Source organism: Denticeps clupeoides, chromosome 5 (assembly GCF_900700375.1).
Source record: "Denticeps clupeoides chromosome 5, fDenClu1.1, whole genome shotgun sequence".
Lineage (NCBI taxonomy): Eukaryota > Metazoa > Chordata > Actinopteri > Clupeiformes > Denticipitidae > Denticeps > Denticeps clupeoides.
Genome location: NC_041711.1, coordinates 31,639,174 through 31,658,104, shown reverse-complemented (window position 1 = coordinate 31,658,104; position 18,931 = coordinate 31,639,174). Strand labels below are relative to the sequence as shown.

The 18,931-nt window shown below is 49.8% G+C and overlaps 1 protein-coding gene and 1 long non-coding RNA gene across 2 annotated transcripts in view; one reads left to right on the top strand and one right to left on the bottom strand.

Annotated features, from left to right (window-relative positions):
* Nucleotides 1–10,548, top strand: part of znf407 (zinc finger protein 407) — a 106,286-nt gene extending 95,738 nt beyond the window's left edge. Inside the window, exon 9 of the mRNA XM_028980530.1 lies at nucleotides 8,846–10,548. Within this exon, the coding sequence (XP_028836363.1) occupies nucleotides 8,846–9,846 (1,001 nt within the window). The 3' untranslated portion in view covers nucleotides 9,847–10,548. The remainder of the gene's footprint in view (nucleotides 1–8,845) is intronic.
* A 4,108-nt stretch (nucleotides 10,549–14,656) lies between these two features.
* On the bottom strand, nucleotides 14,657–17,086 carry LOC114791190 (uncharacterized). The gene is made up of 4 exons (XR_003749933.1): nucleotides 16,988–17,086; nucleotides 15,814–16,015; nucleotides 15,450–15,556; nucleotides 14,657–15,351 (listed from the first exon to the last, which is right to left on the bottom strand). It is a non-coding gene; the product is annotated as an uncharacterized LOC114791190 (long non-coding RNA).
* Nucleotides 17,087–18,931: the final 1,845 nt, after the last annotated feature.

Here is an 18,931-nt window from a genome sequence, read left to right as displayed (position 1 = left end):
TTTGTGTCGGGCTTCCACATGCCTTGTTCGTTGTCTCACCCCCTGTCGCGGACACACACCCAACCACAGCGCAAGTGTGAGTGCATGGCAGCTGAAAAGCTGGTCTGTTTTATATCACTGGCTTCGATCACAGAGGCGTAGCATCAGGAATATTTAAAGGCTTGAACATAAAGTAAACACACACATGCGCATACACACACTGATTCGTTCCCGTCACACACACACACACAATATACTCATAAAAAGTGGCATGAAATGCAGTGTCCTTCTCTTAATTGTATAATTGTGTCGTTCGAAGGCAAGAATCATTACTGAAGTGTCTCTTCCAGGAAGAGTTAGAGCCTCTGCTCCAGCCCACTGTACCTTTCATGGAGGGAGATACATCACGACAGAGGCAGAGGCAGAAAAAGAGCGAGTGAGGGGACAGGGAGCGCGCCGGAGATGGTTTATATAACGCCGCGAATCGCTGGCATGCGTCAGAGCCGAGGCATCAATCACTCCATCTGTGTAAAATCACAAGGCTGACTCCAATATTGCTAAATATTTATACTGTCAAATACACACAGGCACACAGATGAAAAGAACCATTCATTAGGTATTCTCCAGCCTGTCAGCTCCACCATGGAGATTAGAGTGAAACCTCCCACCACGGCCGCCACCATGCTCACAAAACCCCTATATTTAGCCAGATCTGGGCGATAAATACCCAGCCAGGCCTCCGTTGGGTAAATAGTGGGTAAATATTGCAGGGATGATCTGGAGGTAATCTAAACAGACCCGCGCCCTGCGTTTGTTAGGTGGGTAAGCAGCGGGACTTTTTTGACAGGCGGCGGTCGGGTCTTGCTCCTTAAGCCCGCGTCCTCGTGCTCGTCCCGCTCGCTACGCACTTTCTCCATCTCTCTTCAGCGCTGTTTGGAAAGTGAAGAGGCTCTCACGCTAATTGTGCACAAGCAGCCACGTTTATTAGCTGCGTCTGCGTTCGATCACAGCGGCCCTTTCTCCCAAGAACAGTGCCATTGAACACGCTTCTTTTTGGGGGGCGTAATTACACCAGAAATGTTTAATTAAAATTTGTGAATCGCTCCCCTCAACATTTATAATTAGTCAACAAAATCATGAAAGTGTCTGTGGAGGAAGAACGGAACGAGGACTCAAAAAAGAGGAAGGAGAGATGGGTCTAATTAACCATGGAAAAAAAGCTCCTCGTGGCTAATTAGCGCAGCAGTCGCAACTCCACCTTGAGGGATGTGACCGAGGGAGCCATGGAGAAGAGCGACTTTTGGAGGAGGAGGAGGAGAATGCGAAGCACCAAGTAACGCTCCTCTGGGCCTCTTTTTTTTTGTCATGATACCATTTTCACACCTCAAAAAACCAAACTTAATTTATAGCGCCCCTGCCCCTCCATACACACTCACACACCCTCACACACACACACACACACACACACACCTCATTCCCCAACCGTCCCACCCCTCTTACCTGTGCATCTCGTTCAACCAGTCAAAAGGTTGTGAGAGCAAGTAGCAGTTATGTGCGAGTGGTGCTAAGTGGGTTGGTCTCGTGTTAACGCCCGGCTTTCGCGGCTGGCAGGGGCTCGAGTTATTAAAGATCTCTCGTTTAAAACAGCTACAAATTTTCAGTGTCCGGGTTAAGATTCATTTTTTTTTTTTTTTTGCAGTAAAGCAACACATTGCATTTCTCAAAGTGAATTGTAGAAAACCCAATGATAGTATGAAGACGACAGAGGCATATTTCAGATTTATAATTTTAAAATAAACTAAGTATAAATAAAAAAAATTGGAAACTTTATGATTGAGTATAATAATATAATAACAGGCCACTCGGATGAAAAATAACGAATCCAACGCCTGACAAGCCTTCACCAAGGTCCGTTTTCACCCCACGGACACACTCGGCACCGCTAACGCTGCATTTACTGTATGAATGATAAATCAGGCTCCGGTGTGAATGAACCAGCTCTGCTGGCAGGTCTGTGGCCGGTTAGTCGTGTGGGGGATAAGGCCTTTGTGTTCAGGCCCTTCTGACCAGCGTGAGTCTGTTGAAATGCCCACCATCGCTGACTTATGGAGCACAAAATCACAGCTCAGCTACAAGGCTCGGCTGACCTCAGTAATTCACTCAGGCGCAGTGTGGGTGTGTGGGTGGTTTATTGTGCTAAGCTTCGCTCGTCTTTGGTATAAAGGCTAGGGTGAGCAGACAGCCTTTGAGGCTGTGGCACAATGGATAAAACTACCTTTTAATTTGAAAGGATCTGGAGTTCTGATGTTCTAATGGGTCATTCTTCTCCATGCTTTGTGCTAATTGGTGCAACCATTAAACATCGGCAGTGTTAGCATAGTCTATAAAACCAGAAACCTCAAAAGCCCAAACTGACCCTGAGGCAACAGGGAAAGAATGAAACAAAAGGTCAGGTCAGGTCTATGATTAAATGTTCTACACACATATACATACATTCACTCTACCATTGATCAGAATTTATAAAAAAATCCCGTCCAACCCTTGCAAACATGCTGTAAATGACTCTGGTAGCTGGAAATGGCTGTTTGTGAATGGAACATCTGCATGCAGGAAGTCTGCATTTATCAGACGCCCTTATCCAGAGCGACTTACAATCAGTAGTTACAGGGACAGTCCCCCCCTGGAGACACTCGGGGTTAAGTGTCTTGCTCAGGGACAGAATGGAAGTTAGTGGGATATGAACCTGGGTCTTCTGGTTCTTAGGCGAATGTGTTACCCACTAGGCCACTACCACCCTGTCTTCACTAATGAATGCAAGTCTGTCGCTTTAAAAGCTTACGTGATTATCAGAATCACCTCAACAAATGTAGTTGCCCAAGCTGTGATTGTGGCAAGTTGAGGATTCTTTGATGAACAAAACAATTATTCTATAAATACATTTTTACAGTGGTGACCTAGTGGTTAAGGAAGCGGCCCCGTAATCAGAAGGCTGCTGGTTCGAATCCCGATCCGCCAAGGTGCCACTGAGGTGCCGCTGAGCAAAGCACCATCCCCACACACTGCTCCCCGGGCGCCTGTCATGGCTGCCCACTGCTCACCGAGGGTGATGGTTAAAAGCAGAGGACACATTTCGTTGACAACAACTCCACTTTCTTCTTTATATTTCTACTTTAACCCAATTCAGTTTTTTTGTGGCAAAGAAGTAAGTTCAGTAGGGTACATACAAAGTCCTTCTCCCAATACCATTAACACAATATCTACTTAACGTTTTTATTGTAAATTTGTGTCACCAAAGATGTCTTCACCTCAGCACCGGTCTGGTATTTTGTCCTTGGCCTTTTTTTCATCTTTATCTGCCCTGTCCTTTTTCGAGTGTCAACTCCATCTTCTTTAATTGATCGTTTCTTGGTTGGCGACGCCGCTGGGCCAGGACAGTGATCTAGTGGTATTTGTATGGGTGACAGTGATGCCTGACGCCTGCCAGCGAGCCATCTCCTGACCTGCTGGTCCCTGTAGAAGTCTGCAGCCGAGGGACAGACTCTTTTGTCTACTGCTGAGCCACTCGGTTTAAAATGATGCCCACCAACCCAACCAGACAATCTTCACTCCTCACACACCCACACTAAAACCCCCGTCGCCCTGGATACGCACCTTGGCATTTTATATCTATTTACTCTCCTGTGTCACCTTCAAGTCTCAGCACAAGAGCCAATTTGCCTGAGAATGATGGCTGAGACGGAAGGACGAGGGACTGATGTTAATCTTCCCCGAAGTGTGAGTAGGGTGGTAGTGGCCTAGTGGGTAACACACTCGCCTATGAACCAGAAGACCCAGGTTCAAATCCCACTTACTACCATTGTGTCCCTGAGCAGGACACTTAACCCTGAGTGTCTCCAGGGGGGGACTGTCCCTGTAACTACTGGTTGTAAGTCGTTCTGGTTAAGGGCGTCTGATAAATACTGTAAATGTAAATGTACAATGTGGGCCATTTATATGGATACACCTTAATAAAATGGGAATGGTTGGTGATATTAACGCCCTGTTTGTGGCACATTAGTATATGTGAGGGGGCAAACTTTTCAAGATGGGTGGTGACCATAGTGGCCATTTTTGAAGTCGGCCATTTTGGATCCAACTTTTGCTTTTTCAATTGGAAGAGGGTCATGTGACACATCAAATCTATTGGTAATTTCACAAGAAAAACGTAATTTTAACGTAATTTTATTCTTTCATGAGTTATTTACAAGTTTCTGACCACTTATAAAATGTGTTCAATGTCCCCAACCATCCCCATTTTATGAAGGTGTATCCATATAAATGGCCCGCCCTGTAGTTGTGAAACGTTGGTCTGATTGTGTTGATCTGAGTTGCCCCGGTTAATGTTGGTATATTGTTCGGCCCATTGTGCTAATTGGTTGTAAGTGCAGTGTTACCGCACGAGAGTCTATTCCCGTAATTGAGCGTAAGCGCGGGTGTAAAGCCGCCCGGCGTAATTCATTGTAACGCTTGGCGTAAAAGTCTGCGTGCTGACTGTAAGTGCAGCGAGTAAAAAGCCCGTTCGCGTAATTGATTCCGTGCGCCGCGGCGCGCGGCTAAGGTTAATTTCGTAAGTGCGGCGTGACGGCCTTCCCCGCCGAGTGCCCCTGGTAGGAGCGATCCCACTTAAAGCCCTATTCACCAGAGACCCCATTGATCCCCCGCTCCACCTGATCAATACACGCGTGTGTGTTTACTCTCAGCAGGGCGGCTGCTGGGTTTAGGCCTTTACTTGGTTAATTTACTCGTTAGCTCCTTCTTCTTTTCAGCGGCGTGAAGTGGCCTCATGCAGGTCCCCGGTCCGGACTGGGACGCAGCACCGGCGCAGAGACCTGATACGCGGTGTCGGGTTTGTCAGCGTTATGAAGGTCACCGTCATGTTAATGGCCGCGGCCGTACGAAGGGCCCGGTAACAGAGGCTCTGTATTGACAACGCGGAGACGCGCCGGCGTCGGCTGCCATCTCTGCCGCCGCGAGTGATTCGGCGGGACGTATCGGATGGATCGTTTCTCAAGCCTTTGATTTATGATTTACGGTAAGGCGGGCTTATATTTAGACGGACAATAAAACAAACGCGGAGACGGGGACACTGCTAATCCGAACGCAGCGAGGTAGAGGGGTCCCGCGGCACGGAGCACTTGTGGCCGCCAACGCTGCTTGAGCCGGCTGAGCTGCAAATGGACGCGGGGGGACATCGCTGGTTTTACTTTATCTGGCCAGCTCGCTGCAGAGATCAACTCCTGCGGGAAGAGGGCCGAGCCTCTCCGTGCTCGGGTCAAACAGGAGGGAGGGACAGAGGAGGAAGGAAGGATAGAAGGATAGAAGGAAGGAAGGAAGGAAGGAAGGAAGCACTTCGGCTCTCACAACGAGGAAATGACATTTGCACATCTCAGTTGCCATTTCCCAGCCCACCTTCTGCCTCTCTCTCATTATCTTCAGCTCTCACTTCTCTACTTCTCTACTTCCAGTTATTTATTCATCCCTGCATTCGCCCGGCATCTCTCTCTCTCTCTCTCTCTCCCCCTCTAAGGACGCCGGTTAATGGAACCGGTCGCTCAGAACGTTCAAAACACATTTTAAACGGGAATCAGCCACTCGCAGGAGCCAAATCACGCTGTTCAAATGTTGTTCTTATGCAGGCGGCGCGGCGTAAGTGAGGAGATGGGATGTGCAACATTAACTTGATTCACGGCGGCGGCGGCTGAGTGACACCCCATAAACCCCGGCACGCCGCCGCGAGGGCCGCAGACGGCGCCCGCGGCTAATGTGACACCCCGCCACTCCGCCATCCGCCTTATGGAAATGGTAACGGGCAAGAAGCCCGGCCGGTGACTTATCGTCCCGCCGCCAGGCGCCTGTTAATGGCGGAGGGCCCCCCCCCCCCCCACCGGTGCCACGCTACGCCCGTAAACGGGCGACGCCCAGTTCCTTCCCATCCGCCCGCGTGGCGGCCTCGCCCTTTCACCTGCCGCCGGTGATTCATCCGCTCTCTGGCATCAGCATTAGCTGGCATCAGCTCGGGTCGTTTAGTACCGAAGGGTTTGGCCGTAAAAGCAGACAGATATATATACCCGCGAGTTGGGCTACGCTCCGCCGCGGCTTTCCAACGAATCCTTTCATCTTTCATCAAAAAAAAAAAATACACGTACAGGGGACCCCGCGTCTTGTTTCTGGGTAACCAGAACGAGTTCAGATTTTACTACATTCTACCGCGGTGGCGTATAATTTTCGACTGCTTTGCCACAGCACAACAGCCAGCGGCTGTTATGGTGGCTTTTGTGGCGTAGAAGCTCGCCACCAGACCGGATCACCGACCTCTCCTCGCGAAGGGCCTTCGTCTGGGTTCAATGGACACGTCCTCAACCGCGGACAATCGGGCCGGCCTCTCTGGGCGTATATTTCATCCTGACGGAAGACGCCATCACCACCACCACCACCCGCGGCCCAGCACGCCACTAATACGCCGCACCGTAAACGTAAGGCTGGGCCTGAAGAAGGAAAGGTAGCAAAAAGGCCGGGACAGATGTGCAGACGGTGGGCAGATGATGTGCGGGTGACAGGTGAAGTTATGCCACTCCTCCTTGTTTAGTCTGCCACAGTCAAAGTAAGCGGTCGTCTTCGTCGTGCCCACTCACGCTGCCATTTATCTCGCTTACCTTTGAAGCCTCCGCACTGCCAGTGGGTTGTGCAAAGTGGCACTTGGGTGTCGAGCCATCATCAACTCTGCCACACAGTCTTCCAAGCATTTGGGGACTTCAGAAGTTTTTTTTTTTTTTTTTTTTTTTTTTTTATGCGCTTTGATGTAATGTACCAGACGGCCTTTCTTTGGTGTAGTTATTTATTTATTTGTTTTGACTTCTTTTTGGTTGGTTATTAGTATTCTGTTAGTCGTGTCCTGATGTGGACACGACCACATGGGTTTCTTTTGCATGTGTCGTGGAACTTGAGTTTTACTAGAAGGATCCAGCTTCTTTCAGAAATCAGACTATTATTACCCAGCCAGAGATGGGGTGGCCTAGCGGTTAAGGAAGTGGCCCCGTGATCAGAAGGTCGCCGGTTCGAATTCCGGCACTGAGGTGCAATTGAGCAAAAGCACTGTCCCCTGGGCGCCTGTCACGAATGGCCACTGCTCACCAAGGGTGATGGTTAAAAGCAGAGGACACATTTCGTTGTGTCACCGTGTGCTCTGCTGCAGTGTATCACAATGACAAGCACTTCACTTTATCAAACAAATAAATGCAAATGTGCATGCACCCCAATGGACATCCGTGTGTTTCAGGCGATCAGAATGATGAATACTGGTCCTTCTACTTTTTGCATTGGCTCTGCGCTTGTGGAATCCAGGAGGAGAAGCTCCTCAGGTGGATTCAGGTGACGGGGTGCAGGGGAGCATCGGACGGGTCGCGTCGAGTTCACTGCTGTGTGGCAAGTGGAGGAAAAGCTGTTCTTGTCCGGGGTCACATGCCGCTTCTTCACCCCTGCACCGCTGTGATCGAACCGACAGAGCCGGACACACAAAATGTCAGTGGGAAATGGAGACATGAATCATTGATGAAGACCTCTCCATGAGAGGAAAGGTCTCTCTTTTTCGCTGTGTGTGTGTGTGTGTGTGTGTGTGTGAGTGTCTGGTCAACCTTTGTTTTTAGATTGTTTAGAGTGTATGTATATTAATGCCATGTCATTCCCCATCTCAAAACCTTAATTTTTTTTATAAAGAATCTACTTATAATACACTACCAGTCAAAAAAACAATCATTTGTGGGTCTTTTTATATACTATTTTTACATTGTAGTACAACACTGAATGCTCAAAACTAACAAAGAAGTGGATGTAGTAAACAAAAGTTACTCAAAGCTGCAAACTTTTGTTGATTTGTTCCTACAGTTCACACCTTCCTCTCGAGTCAGACGATGGTGGTGGTTTTCCAACAGCCCTGACCGAGTTCCTATGTTGCCAACGCTCGTTGGCTGCTGTTTGTTCACCGTTATTAATGATCATCTCATGAAGCTGCCTATGATGATGACAAAATACCGTGGAAATGTGTGAAAGTGTACTCATTATGTGCAATATTTTTTGTTTTATTTAGATTATTACGGCAGATATCTCGTGAAAATCCATATATTTTATCCTTATTATAAGAATATCGCATAGATATATACCGGTATACAAAAAAACACTTCTGAAAATGATCTTAATTTCTAGGCAATTTTTAAAAGTCTGAAATAAATGAAGAAAACAAAGGATCTTTTTCACATTTTTTGAGATGAAATAATGCATCGTTACTCCAGCATGGCAGCCAGATATCATCAGTCATGTCACTCATAAAAAGTCTCTGTACAGCTTCCGAAAATGCCTTTTAACCGAGTCAGTGGGTTTGAGTATTGAGGTCTGGGTGACAGTCTCATTCTCAGCCTGGCAGTAATGCTTTCAATGTGGATTCAAACAAAACCATCACCCTGGCAACACCATAGCAACCTGTGATCAGACCTCGGAAAAGATCCATTAGCACCATCTGAAGTCAGAGATTTTTTTTTTGCGTCCTCCATTTTAATAAGTTGCCATTCTGTTCCCTTATTATTGCAAACGATTGCAATAGGGAATGGAATAATTACCATTCTGACACTCGGATGTAAGTGTAAGTTCACGGCTGAGATAAGGTTAATCGTTTCCTGCTTTATCTGACCTTTTTCGTTGCATTTTTTGGTATTTTGTTTAACATCTCGGGTTTTGTGGAGAGGCCGCAACCGCAACGGTTAACTTGTTCATGCAATATTTTTCATGAATGGGTGAGTATTTTATTAACGCCGGTCTGTGCATGTGTGTGTTGCAGGCATCGTGTCCAAGTCGTTCGAGTGCCGCCTGAAAGGCCAGGGGGCGTCGTTCGTGGAGGCGGAGGCCGCCTTCTCTCCAGACGAAGCCGCGCCCTCGCCAGCGCAGCCGCTGCGCGGGGCCGGCTCCTCGGCGGACGGGTTGGGCCAGGAGGCGGTGCAGCAGGTCATTATCATCCAGGGCTACGGCGGGGGCGAGGTGGGCATCGAGCAGGCGCTGGAGGAGTCGGCGGCCGCCACGCTGCAGACGCTGGCCATGGGCGGGCAGGTGGCCGAGGTGCTGCACATCACGGAGGACGGGCAGCTGATCGCGTCCGGCCACGAGGCCGCCTCCACCGCCGCTCACCTTGCAGCTACCGGCCAGATCCAGCTGCCACCCGGCTCCGCCCAGTACGTGCTGGTGGAGTCGTCCGGCGACGCTTCTGGGATCCTGTCGGGGCAAGAGGGCGAGGAGCAGGTCGCCGCGGCGACAGCAGCTGGCACCGCAATGACCGAGGAGGGGCATGTGGTGGTTCCAGAGTCGTCCACAGCTCTGGATGCCCTTCTGTGTGCAGTGAGCGAACTCGGCCAGCAGGGCGGCGTCGACCAGGCCCAGATCATCGCCACCACCTTGGGGAAAGAGGAGGGGGAGGAGCAGGGCGAGGTGCAGATGTACAGGGAGGTGGTGGAGGGAGACGAGATGGAGGGGCAAGTCGGGGTGGTGGCACAGATGGTGGGACACGCCTCCGATGACACGCCCGACGAGATGGTGCACGAGGTGCTGCAGTTCGCTGCCAGCCAGCTGATGATGAAGGAGGGCCTGACGCAAGTCATCGTCAACGACGAGGGGACCCACTACATCGTGACAGAGCTGGACGACTCCACCCTGCAGGTAGAGGGCGCTGTGTACGCCCAGAGCGAGGAGGCTGAGCAGGGGCAGGCAGAGGTGCTGGAGACCCAGGCTGGAGAGAGGGTTGTGGTGTACGCCGAGGAAGCGTCACAGAGTTTCCAGCAAGAGGGCTGAAACCCCCTGCTGAGCTTCACCCATCCATCAACATGGCCTCACCTGCCTGACGACCTTTTCACCTTTATTCAAGCAGCTCGGGACTGCATTGGCCCTCTGAATCCAGGAAGAGAAGCTCCTCAGGTGGGTTCAGGGGAGTGGAGGAAAAGCTGCTCTTATCCGGGGTCACGCGCCGCTCCTTCACCCCTGCACCGCTGTGATGGAAACGGATGATCCCGCTCCTGCGTGCTAAACCAGGCCTTGTGCTTTACTGGTGGTGTCGGTGCTAACATCTCAACCATCTCAACTCCATTAAGAAGCACACAAACCACGTAAAACCACCCGCTAAAAAAACCATATGCATATTTTAAGTTAACTCTCTCAGCTATTTGACATTGATCTGCAGTGTTGGAATAATGTAAAATAGTCTGACTTCATTTGGAGTGGCATTTGTGTTTTAGCTCAGTCGGCGCACTTATTTACATTTATTAGACTTATTGTGCTTTATGTCGTATTCGTTTTTTTTTTTTTTTTCCTTCTTTGAACCGTGACTGGTAACAGCCATTTCTCCGAAGGATCTGAACACAGCGTCCACAACGCGAACCATGAGAGCATCAAGTTTTTTTCTCCCATAATGCCGCGGCGGATCCAGACTCAGGAAAAACAAAACAAAACAAACATCAGAAACCTTCCAAATGTCTACGGCTTTAAAAAAAAAAAAAAGTGTCCTGAACGGTGCCGGGAAACCTATGCAGTGCCACAGCGTCCGACGCTGTCCCTCTCGTCCACTCGGCCGCGTCCCCTGATTTCCTGTTTTGTGTGTGGGACAGCGTGGTCACTCTGACAGAATCGTGTCTGAGACACTTATTTTTCTTTCTTTTTACCACCAATTATTATCAAATAAAACGTGACTGGTCACTTTGCCTTTCTCTTTTGATTCCTTGCCCCATTTGCCGTAATGATCTCCGCTGTTCCTGGTGGGACTCTCCGCGACGCAGGTCTTTGTATTCGCTAAATTAGGTGGTGAAATGAGGTGACTTGTGGCTCCGCTGTATCGGATGGTAATGAGGTCCCTTCTCCAGGCTTGAGGCCAGGCGTGCATTTAAAAAGCCTCAAAGTTCACCACCGTTACCAAAATCATCACACTCATCATCATCATCATCATCATCATCATCATCATCAGCAGCAGCCTTCACACTGTATGTCTAAATACAGACATCACCTTGCGCCCGAGTGGCGGGCTGTTCCGTTGTCAAGCTTGAGTTATGCAGCCCTGACCACCGTAGACACAACACGACTCCATAGGTGTGGAGTCTTTTTCTCTCTCTCTCTAACACACACACACGCACACACACACACACACACACACACACATACAGGAAATGGTGTGTGTGTGTGTGGTCTGGCGTAGCCTGGATTAGAGCAGGCTGGCCGGACTTTTATTCTACAGGGCATAAGGGCACCCTGTAATTTCACGTGGCACCCGGTTCTCTCTCTCTCTCCGCCACCCGCCCCGTCTCCTCTCCTCCCAGAATACCTTCCCTGGCGCGTCTCCTCTGTGTGTGTGTGTGTGTGTGTGTGTGTTTTTCTACCGCACACAGTGTGCGTTACATTCATTTACATTACGGCAACAGCCCTCGCTGTCATCATATTTTGGTGTGTGCTTGTGCACGTCATTGTTCCGAGTGTGTTGCTGTCTGCGTGTGTGTGTGTGTGTGTGTGTGTGAGTGAGTGTGTGAGTGTATTTCCTAATCAGAGCTCGGCGGTTCATTATTAGCTGCGGCAGGCCGCGCGTGCGACATGGAAGGAGGAGAAATTAGCAGCTGTCACCGCGTGACGAGTTCATTTCCTGACAGGCCGGGCGGGGCCGAGCGCCGGCGAGACGGGCGGCCGTCTGATGGAGGCCTGCCGTTGCCGCTTAATTGGAGAGCTAGAAAAGGGCAGGAGGGGAACGGCGGGGAGGGCCGAGGTGTGTGCGCAGGTCCGGGTGCACGTGTGTGAGTGTGCATCGGGGGGCGGGGCTCCAGGTTGAGCATGATAAATATGGCAATTCTATTTAGTGGCCGTCTAGTGAGAACATATCAGCCTCGGGATCATTTTCCTAATGCCTCGGCTATCAGTTTTTGCCCCCCCCCGGCTGTATTAGTATTCCCCGTAATGTGCTCTATTTGTGTGTGTCCTGGGGCTGGCAGGTACGGTTCCATTACGCGCAGGAATGGTTTGTTTTGCAGCCGGTGTCTTTGTCGGCGGCCGCTCCTTCGTACTTGTGAGCCTTCACCTTCGGGAGTTGGTTTTTTGCATGTTTATTTGTGGCACAATTCCTCGGTTTTTATTACGCGGGGCCATAAAAATGTTTCGGACGTGAAATAAAAGGGACGACAGAGCGGCGTGCAGAACTTTAGCTGGTGATGGACAACGGGCACTATTTTCAAACCGGCCCTGAGCGCGGCGCCTGTTTGCTAGTGTAAGTCCAGGCGTCCTCTACGATTTAAGTTTGTCTCTCTGATTGCTTTATTAACACAGTTTAAAATGGGTGGAGCCCAACGATTGACCACTCTGACGCCCTGGATGATTTTAAACCCACAAATGTTAAAGGTCATCTTTCTGGGGGCGGTGGTGGCCTAGCGGTTAAGGAAGCGGCCCCGTAATCAGAAGGTTGCCGGTTCGAATCCCGATCTGTCAAGGTGCCATTGAGGTGCCACTGAGCAAAGCACCGTCCCCCCGCACTGCTCCCCACTGCTCTCTCAGGGTGATGGTTAAATGCAGAGGACAAATTTCACTGTGTGCACCGTGTGCTGTGCTGCTGTGTATCACATGTGACAATCGCTTCACTTTCACTTTCACTTCACTTTCTCTCTTGCTTGACCTATTTATTTGTGTAAAATACACTTGTAGGCTCCATGATTAGCTCTTAGCACCAGTTTGAAAATAGTGGCCCGGGACGTTCGAGCCTGGGGGACACGTGGGGGAGCACGTGAGACGGGTGGGGAGACTCCTGACCGCAGGATGGGCACAAACTAATCAGCGGTGGCGCGCAAAGACAATAAACCGCGGGCCTGAATGCGCAGCTCCACTCCCGAGCTGTCCGGGCCCCTGAATGGAAGGACGGGGCCCGAGACAATGCAGGAGCGGCGGCTCGGCCGCGGCTCCGCGGCTCCGCGGGCGCGTTCAACAGGACGCCCCTTTATTCGCGGCTAAAGCCCCACCCAGAGCTGCGCGGCACCCTCCCGCCGCCGCTTTGATCACGCTAATCCTCGCCGCTCGCATAGATGCCCTGTCACACACGGCTCGGCTCACCGCGGTGACAAGTCGGGCCCACTGCGCCCCGGCCCGCGGCCTCATCGTGGCAACCATTCAGGGGAACAGAGCGAGGGAAGAAACCGGGAGGGGTTGAAAGGCTGGAAAAGACAGAATAAAACGCCGCCACGCAGGTCCTTTAGTTGTGCGCGAGGCCTTTATTTTAATTTTTTCTGGTAATAAACAAGACAAGTCGTCCCGTTAATGGACGCCCTGATTGAAAAAAAAAAAAAAACGCTTCTATTGGTTCAGCTATGCGAGGGGGGGGGCAGAAATAACCGGAATTTCAACCTTGAACCAGAAACCAACCGCAATTAGACCCGAGCGGTAGGGGACGGAGGACAGCGGGCCGGGGGAGACGGAGCAGCAGAGGCGGCACTTGCGTCCCTCTTTGCGCAAGTTCCACTTCTGCTTCATCTGCTTTCTTTTTTTTCTAAAAAGAATTTGTGTCGCCCCCCCCCCATTTCGAATTGGCAATATTTAATATACGTCTCCAGAGAGACAAGATGCTCAATTTGCCGCCTTAAATTAGCCACTTCCCTCAGTTTTACTCGTCCGCCTCGGCCTCCCCGAGAAGCAGAACTGAGCCCGGCATGATTTATATTCTTTTCCAGACTCTTCCATCCCATAGTTTAGCAACAAAACAAGTTGTGTGTGTGTGTGTGTGTGTGTGTGTGACTGGCAGACCGGCGTCTTGTCAGAAACGGGAGACGGTTGTGCTTCCCACACACGGAAAATGCCGGCAGACAACACCAGCTCCCCTCAAGTCTCTGCAGCGCGGTTTTAATGGATGTCATTTCCCCTTTACCCCCCAACTTCCTCCCCTCTCCCTCTGCAGGGCAGGACGGATGCGGCGGGCGAGGTCCCCCCGCGTCCCCCAGGCGGAGCGCGTTCTGTTGATATTGGATTAAACGTCGTGAGCATTTCTCACGACTCCTTCATTAAACCATCTCAGCCCCTAATCTGCTTCTGCTGCTCGGCAGCATTTATGTCATTCAAAAAAATAAAATAAAATAAAGATTCAAACGACTCTCTCATTCCATCACTCCGGATGATCCGTTTAGCATATTTTCCTCAAAGCACTGCTAGCATGTTGCCTTCTACATTAATATATTTTTCGTGCTGAAGGGCTAAAAAGATTTACAAATAGCTCTTGACCGGGATTTAGGGGGGCGGATAAGTTCATTGGACCTGGGGTACCAGTTTAAACGAGATTTAAGCACAAAAAAAAACAAACCACGGACTCAAGGCCAATCGCCCGATCCCGTAAACGCCGTATTTTGGGACTAATTGTGCCTGTGGCCCCTGGTGACAGTTGACATCCTCCTGCGGAGCTCCGTCAGGGGTCATCCCCCTACCTGTAGGACACGGGAGAAGTCCAGCACTCGCGAGCAGCTCCCATCCCTCGTCCCCCCGCCACCCCGCCCCCGTCCCTGCCCTCCGGTCTGGCCGGGGGGACGGGGACGCGGGGCTCGCAGATCACGCCGCGCGGCTCCACAGGAGTGATAAGAGCGAATAAGCTGTCAGTGGCGGTGCTGGATGGGCCTTATTGTTCATATTTAGATGGAGGAACAATGGCGGGGTGTCAGACTCCCATAGTTCATAATCTGCTGATGCTGACCAAGTGTCAGTGTGATCCATGAGCGCGGTGGCTCCTGAATCCTTAAGCAATCCCCCGTAGGAATGTCATAGGGGGACAGTACAAATGGGACAGCATCTGCCGGACTATAGATAGATAGGTATAGAAGAAGGGAGGGAGAGGAGGAGGAGGAGAAGCTGGGAGGAAGAAAAGGAGCGAGAGACAGATGAATGAAACCGAAATGAAGAAACGGGAGGATGAAAGGCAAACATCTCTGTTTCTTTCTTATTTTTCCCGAAGACGGGGCGGGACGGGGTGGGACGGGGGGGACGAAGCTGCTTGATTGTGAGAGAGACGGCAGCAGACACCTGCACGGCTGAAGAAAAGAAAGACAAGAAGAAGGGCGCAACAGCAAGAGTCTTGATGGGAGAGGTGTTGAAGTGGACGAGTCGCGGTGAGATGGAGGATTGTGGTTCAGGGCCAGTTGCCTGGGACCGGCGCTCTTCGGCAGCTGTGCGACAGCCCTCTCTCACTGTCTCCAAATCAGACGAGTGATTAAAGCTTTAAATATTCAGGCGCTGAACAAGGTGCGCGATGCATCCCCGACACTTCTGAGAATGTGAAGAAGAAGAAGAGAAGGAACGCGGCACCTGGGAACGGCAATTTGGAAAAATGTTTTCTGCGATCGTGTCAACGACAGACAATCACATGAAAAACAGAAAATGGATGTGTGTTCGCTGGGAATTACCGTAAAGAAAGTGTGTCGCATGAAAAGTTCCCCCAACTATCCCATGCATCCCCCATCTTCTGTCAAACGCATTAGACAGGAAGAGGGAGGGAAATGTGAGATGGTATCTGCAAGACATGAGCATCAGTAATTAGAGTGTGTGTGTGTCTGTGAGAGAGTGTGTGTGTGTGTGTGAGACACCAGCCCGACAGGTACAGGAAATGGGAATAATCAGATTCCCAACAGTCCCTGTGAGAACTTTCTGAATTATATATTGCCTGTTGTGAGTGGTAATTGCGATCTGTGATATGCTAATGGTTCCATAAATTTTTAGACGCTCGTTGGCTCTTTAGATAAAGGCTCTTTGTCGTGCCATCGCAATTACCTGCATGGCTTGGCGAGGGCCGTGTGTCCCTCTGTGTCCCTCTGTGTCCCGCGTCACTCGGCTCGCGTGATCCCGCTCTGCTGCTACTGTCACTTTGTGTCGGGACATAAGATGGCCCTGTCATGTTCCTGCACACAAGCTGTGTGTGACATGAATGGAAGCCGGGGCCTCCAAATACCAGTGGGCTATTGTTGCACTTAGCCTTGCACAAAAAAAAGTCACCGTAAATTAGCAAAAGCAAGATGTTGTGAAGTATGATTGTTACCACTGGTCATTTTGTCGTCCATTACATTATGATTACATTATGATTATGAATACAATAATAATAATAATAATAATCCAAAATGTAAAACTAAATAAAAAAACACAAATCTCTTCCATTGAATAAATGCATTTTTAACGTAAAGGCATGATATAAGCTGGTTCAGCGGTGACTATAAGGCTGGCTGGCTAGTACGTTCCTCCTCTCCAAGCTGCAGATTATCGGCTAGCGGTCGCTTCTCATTTGTATCTATTTCTACTTCGCAGTTATGCCGCATACATAATGAGCGCCACAGGCTCATTTGCATATGGAAGGCCAAAAAACAAACCAAAAAAAAAAAAAAAAAAAAAACTAGCAGTCAAAAGTTTGGACCTGGCAGTTATGGAGATTAAGATTTAGGCTGTTTTGTAGAGTCCACTGCAGGAAACATATGTAGAATTTTTGTAGCATGTATGCATGTTTGAGGAATATATATATTAAAAACAATATATATTAAATATATTTAAATATTTTTAAAACAAACATAAAAAAATGTACACACACACATATATATATATATATATACACACACAAACACACACACACACACACACACATATATATATATATATATATATATATATATATACACATACACATACACACACACAAACACACACATACACATATAGTTTTTTTAATAGGTGATATACTCTGGCAAGTTGCTCCATGTGGCTATTGGTCGATCTGATTTGGACGCCGGCCTTCTTGCCATCAGTGAAAGCAGCCATGCTGAAGTAAGTGTCTCCGTTTTTAGCATAGCCACAAATCAGCAGCGGTGTTTGCCTCTTCATTACGTCTGCGGCCTGGATTTAATACCACCGCGCCTGCCTGTGCGGCGCTGCTACCCATCATGCACTGCGCCGCGCTTACCTTCCGCGGCGGGGTTCTGCTCAACATCACCGGCGGCGCCGTGACATCCAACACAAACATGGCGGTCCGGCTCCCCGACAGCAGAAGAGAGGCCCTTTCTCCGCGCGCTAAATGTCACTGACATCAGCGCGAGCTTAGCCAGCCCCCCCCTGCTCCCGTCCCCAAGGCCACGGCTCACCCGTAATCAGCCGGCTCCGGTTACACGCCGCTTTTCTGTAACGCCGCGAGCTGCAAACACCCCTGCCTTCACCCAGCACGCTCACTGCTCTCCCTGTCTTCATGCTGCCTATTTATGTGCTCATAAAGCCATTAATGAAGTCAGTGTGCCTGGATGTGTTCGGTTCTGTGCCGGGCCCGGCGTGCCACCGACTGTAACCCCGTTTCATCGTAAACTAGCGCCCATGTCAGCGGCTCCTTTCTAACAGGGCGCCGGGAAATATGGTGCAACTCCAGCAGGCCGCTGACCTACAGGTTGCAATAGTGCGAAGCAAAATCAACAGGACAAAAAAAACAGCACAAGTGGCCCCTGAACAGCTGATGTCACATGCAGTCAGTCAGAGAAACCTGGGCCCCATTAAAACGCGGTTACGGCAGCGAAGCTTATGTAAAGGTCTCTCGGCGCCGCATGACGGCAACGCGGGCAAAACGTTACAGCAACCCTGAGAGAACGTTTTTTTTTTTTTCCCCCATCAGAGGAGCGCTAGCCTCGGGCATCGGCTCTGCTGCCTTGGGAGAGCAACCTGCGGAAAACACGGTGACCTCAGCAGCCGTGGCGCAGGTGCGGCAGGGCGGGCTGGTGACGGGCAGATCACCACGTTCCCACATCTCGCTCAGCCTGCTGGTCACTGAGGAAAATAGCCTTTACACGTGTTGTTAGCAATTAGCAACCAGCTATTCTTTTTTGAAGGGTTTCAACGGTCCTGCCATGGACACCTATGGACTATATAACCCGTATACAAGCTATATTAAACTATTACGTTTTTTTGCAGTTCATTTAAACCTGAATCGTTGTTTTACAGAGAGCTGACTCACATTGTGAACGCTGAATCAGCACGGCAAAAGGTAAAAATAATTTTTAGTCCTCTAAATAGGAGTTCTGAATAGATATAAAGTGAAAGTGAAGTGATTGTCGTTGTGAAACACTGCAGCGCAGCACACGGTGCACACAACGGAATGCGTCCTCTGCTTTCAACCCATCGGTGAGCAGCCATGACAGGCGCCCGGGGAGCGGTAATATACTATTAATTAATAAGTATCAGCACGTATGAATAAAGCGTTACTCATTTTATTTGCCTCCAAAAATGACAGAAGCTCTCAACTCTCCAGTAGTTAAAAACTTGCACCACTGGCCTACCACTAGGTGAACTCATAGAGGGTGGTAGTAGCCTAGTGGGTAACACACTCGCCTATGAACCAGAAAACCCGGGTTCGAATCCCACTTACTACCATTGTGTCCCTGAGCAAGACACTTAACCCTAAATTGCTCCAGAGAGACTGTCCCTGTAAATACTGATTGTAAGTCGCTCTGGATAAGGGCGTCTGGTAAATGCTGTAAATGTAAATGTAAATGTACCACGTCCAAAACATCTTGCATTAATATACTGAAGGAGAATTGCCGTGCAAGTGATGGAGGTTAAAACGCATATTTTAGATGACCCGACCAAAATGGCGCCGTGGCGTGCTGAACGGTTGCATATATAATGTTGGTGTAACTCTGGACTAATGACAGCGTTGCTGCGTGAAATGGAGAGTGGCAGCGCACGGCAAAGCTGGCTAATTAGGCTCCACTGGCCCGGGCCGCTTCGGCGTGTTTGTGGAAGGCCGTAATGGCCATTGACTGCTTTCGAGCAGCTTGACTTGTGGCGAACGCTCAATCGGCGGCAGCATTTAGCGTGCGACAAACATAAATAGGACAAGACTAAAATACACTCCCCTGACAGGTAC